At 40.4% G+C, this 14,342-nt stretch overlaps 1 protein-coding gene across 1 annotated transcript in view; it reads right to left on the bottom strand.

Annotated features, from left to right (window-relative positions):
* UBE2N (ubiquitin conjugating enzyme E2 N) overlaps positions 1-11,542 on the bottom strand; it is a 29,775-nt gene extending 18,233 nt beyond the window's left edge. Inside the window, exon 1 of the mRNA XM_045553246.1 lies at positions 11,166-11,542. Within this exon, the coding sequence (XP_045409202.1) occupies positions 11,166-11,195 (30 nt within the window). The 5' untranslated portion in view covers positions 11,196-11,542. The remainder of the gene's footprint in view (positions 1-11,165) is intronic.
* Between the last annotated feature and the right edge of the window lie 2,800 nt (positions 11,543-14,342).

Raw genomic sequence — 14,342 nt, 5'->3', positions numbered from 1 at the left:
CTTAAATGTGCTAAAGCAATGCAGGCTACAAATGTGTCTAGTTTTATGGGAGCCAATACAAATTACCTATTTCCTAATAATTCTGCCCTGCTTCCCTTCAGCACTGTCATTTCTCAAAAGTATTTACTTAGAAGAAGCTTCAACTAAAATATTTACAATGGAATGAAGCACTGATACATGCCACAATATGGATGAAACTTGAAAACATGCTAAGTGAAAGATGCCAGACTGAAGAGGCCACATAGTATATGATCCCTTTTATATGAAATGTGCTGAATAGGCAAACCCATAAAGACAGACAGTAGATAAATGGTTGCCAGGGGCTGAGGAAGTGGCGGTGGAGAGTGACTGCTAATGGGCACAGGGTTGCTTTTTGGGGTGACAAAAATCTTCTGGAATTAGACAGTGGTAATGCTTGTACTACTCTGTGAATATATTAAAATAAACCACTAACTTATTTGCCCTTTCAAAGTGTATAGGTTAGTGGTCTTCCTTCAATATTCAGAAGATTTTAGCATTTTACCTATGAACTAGACATTGTAATAGTAAAAGAAAGTGAAGGGGAAATAATTATTTCACTATTTTTAGTATATAACAGCATATTAACTGAATTTTTAATAATAAATATGTATCCAAGAACTACACTTCTGGAGAAAAGAAACGTTCAAGTTTAACAGATTGCATTTGAAGCTAAGTATCTGTGGTCCAAGCACAGACATGCTGACTCATGTTACAGTTTTAGCACTACTCAAATATCTCCCTAGGTTTGGTATGTCTAACCTAGAATGACATTCTACTCCCCCTACCCCACTTTTCTACTTATCCCTCAAAATTCGGCTCAACTTTCACCCACTAAAAATCTCTTTCCCTAAACTAATCTTGAAGGTTTCTCCAGGCAGCTTGTCACTTTTTGGTGTTCCCACTGATGCCTTTATATTCTATACATAAGGTGGCACTGGCTGTATACTTTTACTTGTGTCCCCCACCCCCATTCTACCCATCTCTGCATTGAAGGCAAGCATACACAAGACTGCTGTTTCTGCAAGGTATACAACAGAATCATCCAGAGCTCTTGAAACAAAAACTGTGTTGGGCCGGCAATGTTAAATTTATAAACACTCCCAGATAACTCTAATGCACAACCATGAACTAAGCCCTCAGATTATAAACAAGTGTTCAGAGAAAATATCTTGTAGTTCCTATACACCAGCATCTCTGCTAACTAAACTGGGAAGATTCCTTTTTTGGAGACAGAATGCAGTGGCATCATCATAGCTCACTGCAGCCTCAAATTCCTGGGCTCAAGTGATCCTCCTGCCTCAGCCTCCTGAGTAGCTCAGACTACAGGTGAACACCACGACGCCTGGCTAATTTTTCTATTTTTAGTAGAGACGAGGTCTCACTCTCTCTCAGACTGGTCTTGAACTTGTGAGCTCAAGCAATCCTCCCACGTAAGCCTCCCAAGAGTGCTAGGATTACAGCCATGAGCAGCCGCCACCCCGGCCTCGGAAAAGATTCTGACAAAAAATAGGCAAGGTTTTGGCCAAGTATTATTCCTTGTCTAATCACAGCACCTGAACAGAGCTTGCAGCACTTTTAGTTTAAGGCTTATGTGAATCACAGCAGTAAGGACAGGGTGCTTTGTTTGAAAAAGTGTTACTTAATGGGAATAGCTCTTTTACAGCTGAAGATAAGAAACGTGAAGCTTTAGAGCTGTAAATCACTGTGCCTCCAACTGTGAAAAGAAATTACTTTTTTAAAAAGCCAAACCAAGAATTGTATGTGCTTGCACAGGGGGAATTATATTAAAAAAACATTTTTCCTTATCCTCTCTCAAATCAGAGTGAAGAAATTAAGTCAGGCACAAATACCCTCCCTGAATTGAAAACACAAAACTCAATATATAAAATGAGTACAAAATAATTCTGGTCTATTTTTAGGCTTCCTGAGGAAAAAAAAAATTGTTTAAAATTAGCATTGGAATGGTTGCAGTCCAATTCAGTGATACCACAACTACAGTCAGTCAGGTGTCACACATCAAAGTTTCAGTCAATGAAGAACATATATGAGACTGTGGTCCCATAAGAGCATAACGGAGCTGAAAAATTCCTATTGCCTATTATTTACTATACTATACTTTTTACCATTAATTTAGAGTATATTTCTTCTACTTATATATGTAAAAAAAGTTAAACTGTAAAACAGCCTCAGGCAGGTCCTTCAGACGGTACTGCAGAAGAAGATACTGTTCTCACAGGAGATGACAGCTCATGTGTGTTACTATCCCCGAAGACCTTCCAGTGGGACAAGATGTGGAAGTGGAAAATAAGTGAAATTGATAATCCTGACCCTGTGTAGGCCTAGGCCGATATGTGTGTTTGTGTCTTAGTTTTTCACAAAAAAAAGCTTAAAAAGTAAAAAATTAAAATAAAATAAAATAAAAAAGTTTTAAAATAGGAAAAAGCTTATGGAATAAGGATATAAAGAATATTTTTGTACAGCTGAACAATGTGCTTGTGTTTTGACAAGTCAGAAAGTTTAAAAAATTTAAAAGTTTATAATAAGCTAAGGTTACCTTATTGAAGAAAAATATTTTTTATGTTAAGTGTAGTATAGTCTAAATGTACAGTGTGTATAAACTCTACAGTAGTGTACACTAATGTCCTAGGGCCTAGGCCTTCACATTCACTTGCTGACTCACCCAGAGCAACTTCCAGTCCTGCAAGTTCCATACATGGTATAAGCACCCTAGACAGGTGTACCATTTTTTACCTTTATACTATATTTTTACCATACTTTTTATATTTAGATCCACAAATACTTACCACTGTGTTATAACTGCCTACAATATTCACCATGGTAACATACCATACAGGTTTGTAACCTAGGAGCAATAGGCTATGTTACCTCTTAGGTGTGTAGTAGACTATGTCATCCAGGTTTGTGTAAGTACATATGATGTTCACACAATGGTGAAATAGCTTAATGATGTACTTCTCAGAAGGTATCCCCATCATAAAGCAATGCAAGACTGTATATTTTTCTGGGAAGAAATAGCAGGAAAGAGAGAAGTACCTGCTCTTTAGTCCCTCCTCACCGGAACCACAAACTTCCCCAAATCCAGGACACAGAAGGGCAGGAGAGGAATATGCTGCCCAGACCAGAGGCATTCCCTCTTAAGGTGAACTATATTACTAAACAGGGCTGGTGCCCGTGCAAAAGCTACAATAGGAGACTTTTGATTTAAAAAAAAAAAAAAAAAAAGGAAAGAAAGCTAAGTACTTAGATCTTGCTCTTGAACATGTTTCCACTTAATTTGTCCAAATGATATAAAAACACATGCATCGCCAGTTATTACCTAGGGGCAGATAAGTTCTGGCATATTCTATCTGCAGCACCCACAGTCCATAGACTCAGAACACCTAGGTTCAAATCACAGTTCTATAAACTACCTAACCCCTGGTTCACATATTTATAAAATAGGGATAACACTAATATCCATATCATGAAATTGCTGTTAAAATAAATTAATGCATGTATTTAATAACATGCTTAGAACCTCAGTGCCCAGTACATACAATAGCATCGATAAAAGATGTTTATTTTTATATAATAAAAACCGTATGACCAACATCACTTCGAGAATATTTGCCACACTGTACTCTGGTGATTATGATTCACAGATGAAATCTGAATTTGACTATTCAGAAATGCTTTGTTTGCCCAATAGTTCTAGATGTCATCTCTCTGAACTTAGTAATTAAACAGTAAAAATTCTTGATGAGACCGTAATAATTATATAAGGCATTATCCATCACACATACTGTATTTCTGGAATATGCCATGCTCACTTTCTCTCTCTCCTTCCAGCTTTCATACCTGCTATTCCATTTGCTCAAAACTCACTCAACACTCCCTCCTTCTCTTGGCCTGGCCAACTTCTAATCTTCAAGTTTAAAAACATTACCTCAACAGATACCCTTCCGTCATCCTTAGACTATGATAAATTCCCTGCATTTCCTCTTTTATAAGACACCTCATTGTAATTTCTTATTTCATGACTGTGTTTTCCATTAGACCGGGATGCTTATCATGTTCACCTGTCTTAGTGCTGAATACATATTATGCATTCAATAAATGGTCCAATTAATTAAACTGAAACATATCTCATAAATGGATAATAAAAAGGCAGACAAATCACGATGTTATGGGAGATTAAAATTTGGCCTTGGGCTCTTACAGCCACCAAAAACACAGCTACTTACTGAAATAACTTTTCCTGAGTATAAACTATAAAAGAATCTTAGAAAGTTGCAGAGAAATAAAAAATCAACAGTGGTCTCATGACACAAAGACAACATTTGTTACATTTCTTCCTAGTGTTTTCTTAACTACAATGCCTCCAATCCCTAGATTTTGTATTTTTCAAAAGACTTTGAAAATACAAATTCATTTACCCAAAACTAACCAAACTCACAGAGACACAAAGTGATGGTGTTGAAAACTAAAGGAGAGTTTGACAATCTGAAGATAAAATAGCCAATTTTTTAAAAAAGCAAAGTATATCAACCTTAGATTCTAAAACCAATGTCTAACAGTACTTTACATTACAGCAGAATTTGGGGTGGGCACAGTGGCTCATGTCTGTAATCCCAGCATTTTGGGAGGCCAAGGAAGGAAGACTGCTTGAGACCAGGAGTTCTAGACCAGCCAGGGCAACATAACAAGACCCCATTTTCACAAAAAAAAAATTGAAAAATTAGCTGGGCGTGGTGGCACGTGCCTGTAGTCCCAGCTACTTGGGAGGTTGAGGCAAAAGGCTTGCTTGAGCCCAGGAGGAGTTCAAGGTTACCTTGATCACACCTGTGCACTCCAATCTGCACAACAGAGCAAGACCCGACTCCTAAATACATACGTAAGCAACAGCAGAATCCTATTTAGAAGCATCTCAGTTACTGGCCAATTCAGAATTATAAAAATGTCTATGCCTAAGTACTCTTAGGGAATTTTAAAATACCTCCATTCAGGATTTTAACAAATATACCACAATGCACCCAATGGTGTCATGTTGCTGTTTAAAGAATGAATTAAAAATTCTTTCTGTTGATTCTAAGGTCTCTTAACCAGTTTTTTGAACCACATAATCATGTTTCTGCCATCAGAGACCCTCAGGCCACAGTTCACTTCACTTGGGAAGAATTAAAAGTTGCTAAGATTTTAGCTGAAGTTAGCTGATTTCCTACTTTTTATATTCATGCTAATTCCCTTATACACTACATTTGCAAAGAAAATTTCAACACTATAATAAAACAGTCCAACTCATTTTTCACACTTAAAAAATAATTCTTTTTCTTGATATAACATCACTACATACACTATACCTCTCAGATCTTTTTTGTTTTTAGAAAGCTAATACTATATAACATAAGAATTAGGCACCTACATCAGAACCGTGATGACTGCAACTGTAATGTTCAAATGCCCTGCTGGATGCTGCTCTCCTCATTTCCTTATTTGTATTTATTTCTATAGTGCATATTCATCCATAACTCATTATAACAGATTTAAGTTGTATGCTCAGAATCTATACAACTTGGATCTGTAGCATAAGTTATTTTCTTCTTAAATCCATTTACACACAGGTAAACCGTCCTAGAAGGTATAGGAAAAAGATGGGAGGCACCAAATTTCTAGTCAGGAGTCCTGGTTATTCAACTTCTCCGACCTACAAATTCCTCACCAGAGAAAGAAAAGGATAGAACACATGTTCTCTAATGTGTAAAACTCTGGTTATAATAAGAGCAGTCACGACATGTGTGGAAAAAACTCTGAACTTCAACAAAGCAAATGTGTAACATTTCATCATCACCTAGAACGGTGAAAACTAAGGAAGTGCTTGATAATTTGACAAAACTCAATTTTTATTGTATAGGAGCTCATCAATCTGGCCTGAAAGAAATGCCTGACACAGACAAGCTTAAAAAATAATACTCAACTGGCTGCTATTTTTAACTTACTTTCAGTTATGTTCACATTTCAAAATCAAAACAGTAGATGGCATATTAAAGCAGTAGTATCCTGATCGCCTGAAAGTTTAGTCACTACCAAAACCAGTCCAGGAGATTCTTAACATGGAGCCCATGGAGACCAAGGGAATCCACAAACAAACTTGGCAAGAACCTGAATCCCCAGAAGTCATATGCAAAAAAAAAAAAAAAAATACAGCTTATTTTCCTGGAAAGTAGTCAAAAAATTCTTAAATGGGACAAGTTAAAAAAAATAAGAACCACACTATCTCTGGTCAAATTTTTACTATATTAGCTTATCTGTTTCCAAAGGTGATTTTAATTATATTTCATAACAAGTCCTTCTTCATCGTGGTAAGTTTTTTATGCTTTTTTAGGTGGGAAAAACCATTATCAGCCAAAGATTTTCAGGGCTTAAAAACGGGAGTTTTCTAAATCACTTTTCTTACTTAAAAAACAAAACAAAACAAAAAACAAACCTTAGGCACTAGAATACCTATCAAATGAGTGGCTTTTACATAGTAATGGGAAAAAATGATATCTGCATTTTTTTAAACCATATTTTTTCAAAAAGTAAACTCAAGTCTCAATGCAAAATCATATAATATTAGATTTTTAAGAATTGGAAACAAAATCTCACTAAATAAAAAGTAAATTTTGGGAAAGATTAGTGAAATTCTAACCTCAGCAGGCTGGCTTGCTAGATTTTAATCAAATAAATCAACTCTTTGGGTAACTTAACTTACTGTTTCTTAAGACTATATTTTATCATTTTCATGACTATTTTTGAAAAGGCAAAGGCATGTCACTATATCAATGTAACATGTAAAGCTGAAATAGATTTGGTTTTGACCAAGGCCATAACTCAAATCTCACTTATTCGCTCCTAAAATAACTCTGATTCTTCTTTTTGACAGGATTAGGGAGAACCTCTCATTTAGGAGATACTTTAGGTAGCCTTTTAACCTAAAGTTACTTTGTAACTTTAAGCTTTAACTGTTCAGTCACTTAGGGACTAAAAGAGCTTTGGCCCAGGAGAAAAGATAGAAAAAGGAAACTAAAAATTCTAGCTAAAAACAAATCTCAAGACTCAGTATCATTCATACTTTTGCAAAAAGTCATATATGCAAAACTATTCATTATGGCACTGTTTGTACAGCACAATTTTAGGAACAATATAAGTTATCAATAAGCAATTAGCTAAAATAAAATCTAGCCACAAGGTTCCTCAAAGCAACCCTTTAAAAAGTGAGTCAAAGACAGCAGGCATAATGGAGAGACTGAGGCAGGAGGATTGCTTGAGCCCACAAGTCCCAGGCTGTAGGAAATGTGTTATGATCACACTCCAACCTGGACAATTTAGTGAGACCCTATCTCTTAAAAAAAAAAAAGAGTCACCTCAAAGATGTATTAGTGGTTGGAGGGTGGGAGAATCAAAACATTTGCAAGAAAAAGAGAAGAAGCCTAATATATACATACTAAATCACTCTGGTCTTTCTGGAAGGATATACAATAAAAATAGTGGTTGTCTAAGGAGAGCTAGCATGCTGAAGGACAGATGAGGGAGTCTTAATTTTCTCTATGTACCCTTTAGAGCCTTTCAAATGTGCTCTACCTATGTGTTTCCTAGTCAACAATATGAGAGATTGACATGTTTTTTAAATGAACTTATGGGTAGAAGAGAGACTTTTAGCTAATACTTTGGTTCAGACACAATGTAATAAGCAGTAGCAATGTCAAATGATAGAGAATAACAATGTTTTTTTTTTCCAAAGAGATTAAGGCTCATGTGTTCATTCACTTAATACTTCGGTGCCTACTATGTGCAAGGATTAACGAGCCATGTCCAGGTCACCCAAGGGCTCCTGCCTTCATGGAGCTTTAGGGCAGAAGAGAGATAAACAGTAAATAAACCTTGAGCAATAGTAAGTGCTATACAGAAGAGAGGGGAATAATGGGATAAAATAAAGTGTGGGAGAGGGAAACTGGTTTACAAAGAAGTTAAGGTAGACCTCTCTGAGGATATGAATTGTGAGGCCAAAACTAAACAATATGACAAAGCAAGCAGTGCAACAAACAGGACAAAAGCCTTGTGGCTGGAATAAGCTTAGCCACTTACTGTTCAGGGCACAGTAAAGCCAACAGTGAGGCTGCAGCGGAGTGACCCAAAGAAAGAAGTGCAGAAGATGAGATCAGAGGTAGGCAGATCCCAAATGCACATAGAGCATTGTAGCTAGGGGCGGGGAAAGACAAGATTTTACTCTAAGTGTGTTGAGAACCTCTACTGTAGAGTTTTTAGCAGGGGAATAACATGATCTATATTTTAAAAAGATAAGCCTAGCTGTTGCTATAAAATAGGCTAACACAGCAGGCCAGGCAACAAAAGATGGAACTGAACAGAGGTTTAAGAGAGATGGGGAAATGAGTCCGATTTAAAGATATATTTTGAAAGTAGAGTCTACAGAATTTGCTACTGGATTGGATATAGGAATCTGAGTGAGATAGAAATTGGGTGAATAGTAATTCAAAAAGTCATCTTATGTTTGTATAATTATTTACAGTTGTCAAGGTACTTGAACATACATTATGTCATTTCATAGTAACGAGAGATAGGGGAAAGTTAGACCACTCAAGAACCAAGTTCTGTCTCTTGCCAGTTTTAAGACCTTAGGAAAGTCGTTTAAATCAGTTTCTAGACTTATATTGTCTAGTTCACAAAATTTCTGCAAGGGCCAAATGGTTCAAGAAATCTGTAAATGTAAATAATGATCATTGTGAAGTAGAAAGCATCATATTAACAGTTGTCCAAATCAAGCTACCTTATTTTAATATTTCCATTAGATTAGAATGTAACACTGATATAATAATCAACACTAAATTTCATCCTTTGAAAGTCAAAGGTCACAAAAAATAAAACTTATTAACAGTCCAATGAAAGAAGGTATGTCCCTATCGCCTCAGGATATTCTACATAGAGCCTTGTACACTGGTTGACAGAAAACTTTTTAAAATAAATTCTGATATTAAAAAAATAAGCATTTCACTGATTATGAAACATCCTACATAATATAAGTATGGCACTAAAAAATTATAATTTTTTAATCCTTTCTAAAGATTGGAGAAAACAGTACTTTTAAGCTATAAATAACATGAAACTAAAACCACCTAATTTTAACTTTTAAAAGATAAAACCCAAATACATGTACCATTCATTAGAGAGATGCTATCAACAAGATACTGTAAAATTAAGATTATATATCACAGCCCATTATCACTGTCTTAGTTTAAGTAGTAAAATGTAAAAGCCTAGTGTAAATTAATGTGTGCCAAATGAATTGAATCATGAGGACTTCAAATTATCCCATTAAAACATTTCTGTAAATTTATAAACAAAGTTCCATAGAATTTATTTTTCCACCCAAGGCTTTCATATTACTGTGCATATCTTCACAACCAAGCAAAAATGGAAAAATATGTTAAATGCTTAGTTCACTATGTATTTTAGAGAATTATCTTGGATGTCAATTTGCACTATGTACTTAGTGGACAATCTGAGTAACAATAAAAAAAAAACACTAAAGGGTATTTGACACACAGCTCTATCATCCCACATTGCTCACTGTTCATCAGAGGTCTCAATAAAAATGATCATTGGGGGCCATGTGACTGCAGTGATAACTAAGTAACTAAAACCACGTTGTAAGAACCTTCCAATGCCTATGACAATTAAACCTCCTTTGACAGAGTAGGAGACAACCCATAACACAACAAATTCCTATGAAAGTTCACATTATTAGACTCCAGTGCTCGCTGAAAATCGATTCTGCTTCCCTCATTTCTAAGAACTTCTACCTTATAAATACGTCTTATTTCTCCAAAACAAGCACCTGCAGGTAAATGACACCCCCCATCTCAGATATATTTAACTGCAACTGCCCGAAGCACTACACAATACATCATCCTTCAAAGCCTAACAGGTCTTCTATATGGTATGCAAATACCCCCAAATTTTAGAAGAACGAACAAGATTAAAAATACACGTTCACCAGGTTTTATCAAGCTAAATACGCTGCAATTTAGTCACTTTAACTGGCGTAGTGAGAGCAACAAAGATGTTTAACTGATTTCTTTCATAAGAACTGACAAAAGATTTTAACGTTTAGTATTCATGGATGCAAGAAACACCTCACGTCTGAAGACCTGACGATATTATGTAAAGACCTTACAAAATCAAGAGGTCCAAAATTTCATGGTTCCATATGTACGCTTGTCAAAGTACAGTATTCATAAAGAGCCGAAGAACGTTTCAATAATTAAAGCGCACAAAATCGAGAGGCAAAAGATTTCACAAGATCCACGTAACTGCGGCCCTCCCCCAACCTTGTGTTAAACTATTTCCTCGGAACAGAGACAGCGCTGAAAGAGTTTGCCAACCAGAGTAAAATCACTTCACAGAGATAACGAGCGGAAACGCATTTAGAGGCGAGGAGATCGCGGAAGCGAGGGCAGCCTGACGCGGAGCCCCCATGTCCCCGAACCCCGCAGCCAGGGGCGAGCATGTGCCAACCGCGACAGGACGTGCGGCCCTCCCGGAGCCTCCTCCCGGGGCTCGGGGCCCCGCCCGGCCTCACCCTCCCGATTCATTCATTCTGCACCCGCGGCTGCCGCACCTCTGCGCTCCCGCCTGGGCCGAGAGGGGAGTCCCAGGCCGAGGGGCCGTGACGGGCCACAACCTCCGCCCGGAGTCCGGGCCCCGCCGCGATTCCCGCGCGCTCGCAACCTCGGCCCGGCGGTGGTCTGAGAGGCCACGGAGGCCCGGGCCGGCCCGCGCCCAAGACCAGACCCCCGCAGCTCTGCCGCCCCACCCTCGCCGGCGCGTGGAACAGGCCTGCCCGCCTCCCGCGGGGCGGCCCCCTGGACGCCCCCGGCCCCGGGCGCCGGGCTGCCCTGCCGCGGCCGGAAGTCTCCCCGGAGCCCCCTCCCCAGCGCCGCCTTCCCTCGCCGCGGCCAGACCCTCTCCGCGCCGCCTCGGGCCTCCCAGCGCGGGCCGCGGGCCGGAGGAAGAGAGGGGCCGCGCTGCCCACCCCGCCGGGCAGACAAGAGCAGAGCGGGGAGCCAGAGGCCGGCCCGGGCGGTTACCTTGATGATCCTTCGGGGCAGCCCGGCCATCTTGTCAGATCCCGAGTTCGGCCTCTGGTCTTGTCTCCGGCTCCGCTCGCCTCACGCACGAGTGGAAGTCCCGGGCTCCACTTCCGGGGGACGTTGCCGCGCCCGCCGCCGCCGCCGCCGAGGCCCCTCGGGAAATGTAGTCCCTGCTCGGGCTCGTGTCCGGGCGCGGGCGGCCTTCCCTCGGACCTGGCCCCCTCCCCCGCGCTCCCCGCCCCAACCCCGGCCGGGGGTGGCGGATGTGACGCTCCGCGGCGGGGCAGGGACTTGGGGGAGGCGGTGCGGAGCGGCGCGGAGCTCCGGCGCTCGTGGCCGAGCCTTCGGCGCGACGGTGTGAGTGCGGTCCCGCGCCCGCAGGCCTCTTAGCCGCGGCCACGCCCGCGCCGGTGGGAGACGTAACGGAGGCCCGGCCTCCGACGTAGCCCATTCATTCATTCATTCACTCCTTCGTTCATTCAGCTTGCTGCATTGCGCGCGGCCCCGGCTGGCGCTGCGGGAAACGACTGCGGTCGGGCTGATCCGCCCGCTCCCTCCTCAAAGGGTGGGCAAGACCGAAACTCGATAGCAAAGCTTCTAACTGTGGGTCTCTCTAGTTATCCAGAGCCTGGCGAGGGGGCATCGATGTGTAAATTTCGCAGGAATCTGGCCTCTTTGATACACCGTTTAGACCCGGGGTAGGCTAAAGGAAATGGGTTTGGAGTGAGTTGGGGGCGGGGAAAAAGAAGAATGGCTTCTGAACGCCTGTCCTAGCGGTTGAGACGCAGAGTTGCTAACGGGACGAATGACCAGGGAAAGGATTAAAGAACTAAAGAACCGAGAGTAATCCTTAAACGAGGGATTACTCATAGAGGGCGAGCCCCTATAGAAGGATTACAGTGGGGGTGCCCAAAAATGGGATTGTTGGAGAAGCATTTCGTCCTGATGACTGATCGCTTGCCATGGGATAGACTTTTTTGCAGGCATCTTCACAGCAATCTTAAAGAAAAGGTGTTGTCTCCACTTTACAAATCAGGCTTACAGAGTTAACTTTTTCCAAGGTTATGGCAGGAGAAAGTGGAGCTGTTTTGTCCCCAGGCAGATCTGTCAAGACATGGGCCCTTAACTACTTAACCACAGTGTTTCCTAGCACAGTAACACAAACAGTAGATGAGTGAATGAAGATGTAGAGCTGACCGCGCCTTCCAGGAACTTAAAGCCCAGTGGAGGAGAGAGACAAGTAAACAATTAATTACAATCCAATGTGATAAGGGCTGTGATACAAGTTCCTCCAAGGTACTATTTTAGAACAGAAGCATTAACTGCTTGAGAATTCAGGGAAGGCTTCTTAAAGAAGTGGAGTCCTAAATGATGAGAAAGTCCTGGTAGGGAAGAGCATGCCAGGCCTAGGAAATGGCCTGCTGAAATGGCATTGAGCTATGACCAAAAAAAGTGCATGAAAGAAACTGGCAATATGAGTGCAAGAAACATAGTAAGAACAACAAGAAACATTTTGTGATGATTACATGGATTATCTCACTTAATTATAAAGCATATGAGGCAGGCTCTATTATTCTCAGAACCTTTTAGATGAGAAGCCAAGGCTCAGAGGTAATAATGAAAACTTGATAATGAGAACTTCAAATAACCAGAAGTCTGAAATGGGTGGTTCTGTGACTAAAACAATCTGGGAAGGTAAATGACACTGGACAAAGATAATTGCGGATTATTTTATAGAGGACCCAGGAGAATTCACCCTGGAGGCAGAAAGGAAGAATGTTGGGTTAGAAGTGTATAAATCTGCAATTAGGCGGGGCTTGGCAAGGAAGGCACATCTCTGCTCAGCGCTGCATCAGCCTGAGCCCAGATCCACTTCCAAGATGGCTCACAAGGCGGGCAAGTAGACAAGGCCTACAAGTTTGTTCTGGCTGTTAGGTCCTCTCCAAGTGGGCCTCTCCCTGGGGCATTTGGGCTTCCCCGCTGCGTGGTGGCTGGGTTCCAAGAGCAAGTGTTCTAACAAGCAAAAGTTGAAGCTCTTGCCTATAGTCCCATCTACTTGGGAGGCTGAGGTGGGAGGATCCCTTGAGCCCAGGAATTCAAGGTTGCAGTGAGCTGTGATCATGCCACTGCACTCCAGCCTGGGCAACAAAGCAAGGCCCCTTGCTAAAAAAAAGGAGGGGGGGCAGCTGAATCACTACCTAGCTGTGGAAGTCACATAGCATCACAATTGCCATAATCTATAGGCCAACCAGCCTATACCCACCCAGTTTCAAGGGTAGCAGACGTGGCCTCCACCTCTTGAAAGGAAAGTGGAAAGATTCTAGAAAGTAGAATATATGTGATGGAAGGTATGGTTGTTGCCAACTTTAGAAAACATAAACTGTTGTATGTATGATATTTGTCAGAGTATGCTTACTAGTCACCAGCCTTAGAATCTCCTGGGGCACTGGTAAAAATAAGCATTCCTGAAGCCCTTCCCACAGAGATTCTAACTGTCTAGGTCAGTGCTGAGACCTGGGACTTTGCATTTGAACATCATGGGTAATTTTGATGGATTCTAACATTTGAAAACAAAAGATTTTGAACAAACAAGAACAAAAAATGTATTTAAAAAAAAAGGGTTGCCAGGGTCTTTCTTTTTGCTATTTTGTATCAAAACAAATAATGAGTATCTTTCAGATTAAGAGTGAAGGCTCTGGAGCCCCTGGCCTGGGTTTGAAAACTTACATTTTGCTGAATTTCTCTGTCCCTCATTTTTTTCACCTATGAAATATACTTACCTTCATGTGGTTGTTGTGAAATTTAAATTATATATATATATATATATATATATATATATATATATAAAGTACTTAGAACAGTACCTAGAACTTAGCAAGCATTATTATTTTTGTAATTTGATAGAACCAGGTATAGTTTTCTTTAGGAAACCAAGATTTGTAAAACTTGGCAGCATAACCTTGTTTGGTATAGATTGGTTTGATAGCATGAAATTCTTTTAAGAGTATTAATCCTTTAAAATACATATTTTTCATATCTCTAATTGTTTTGTTCTGTTCTTCCCCCCCTTGATAATAGCTCACACTATATTCATCTAGAAAATAAAATCTGAACTTCTGATTCATGTAAGTCCTGTAAAACAGGATATAATCTAGAAGAACAGGCTGCCACATG

Source organism: Lemur catta, chromosome 6 (assembly GCF_020740605.2).
Source record: "Lemur catta isolate mLemCat1 chromosome 6, mLemCat1.pri, whole genome shotgun sequence".
NCBI classification, from domain to species: Eukaryota; Metazoa; Chordata; class Mammalia; order Primates; family Lemuridae; genus Lemur; species Lemur catta.
This window is presented reverse-complemented; position numbering and strand designations above follow the sequence as displayed.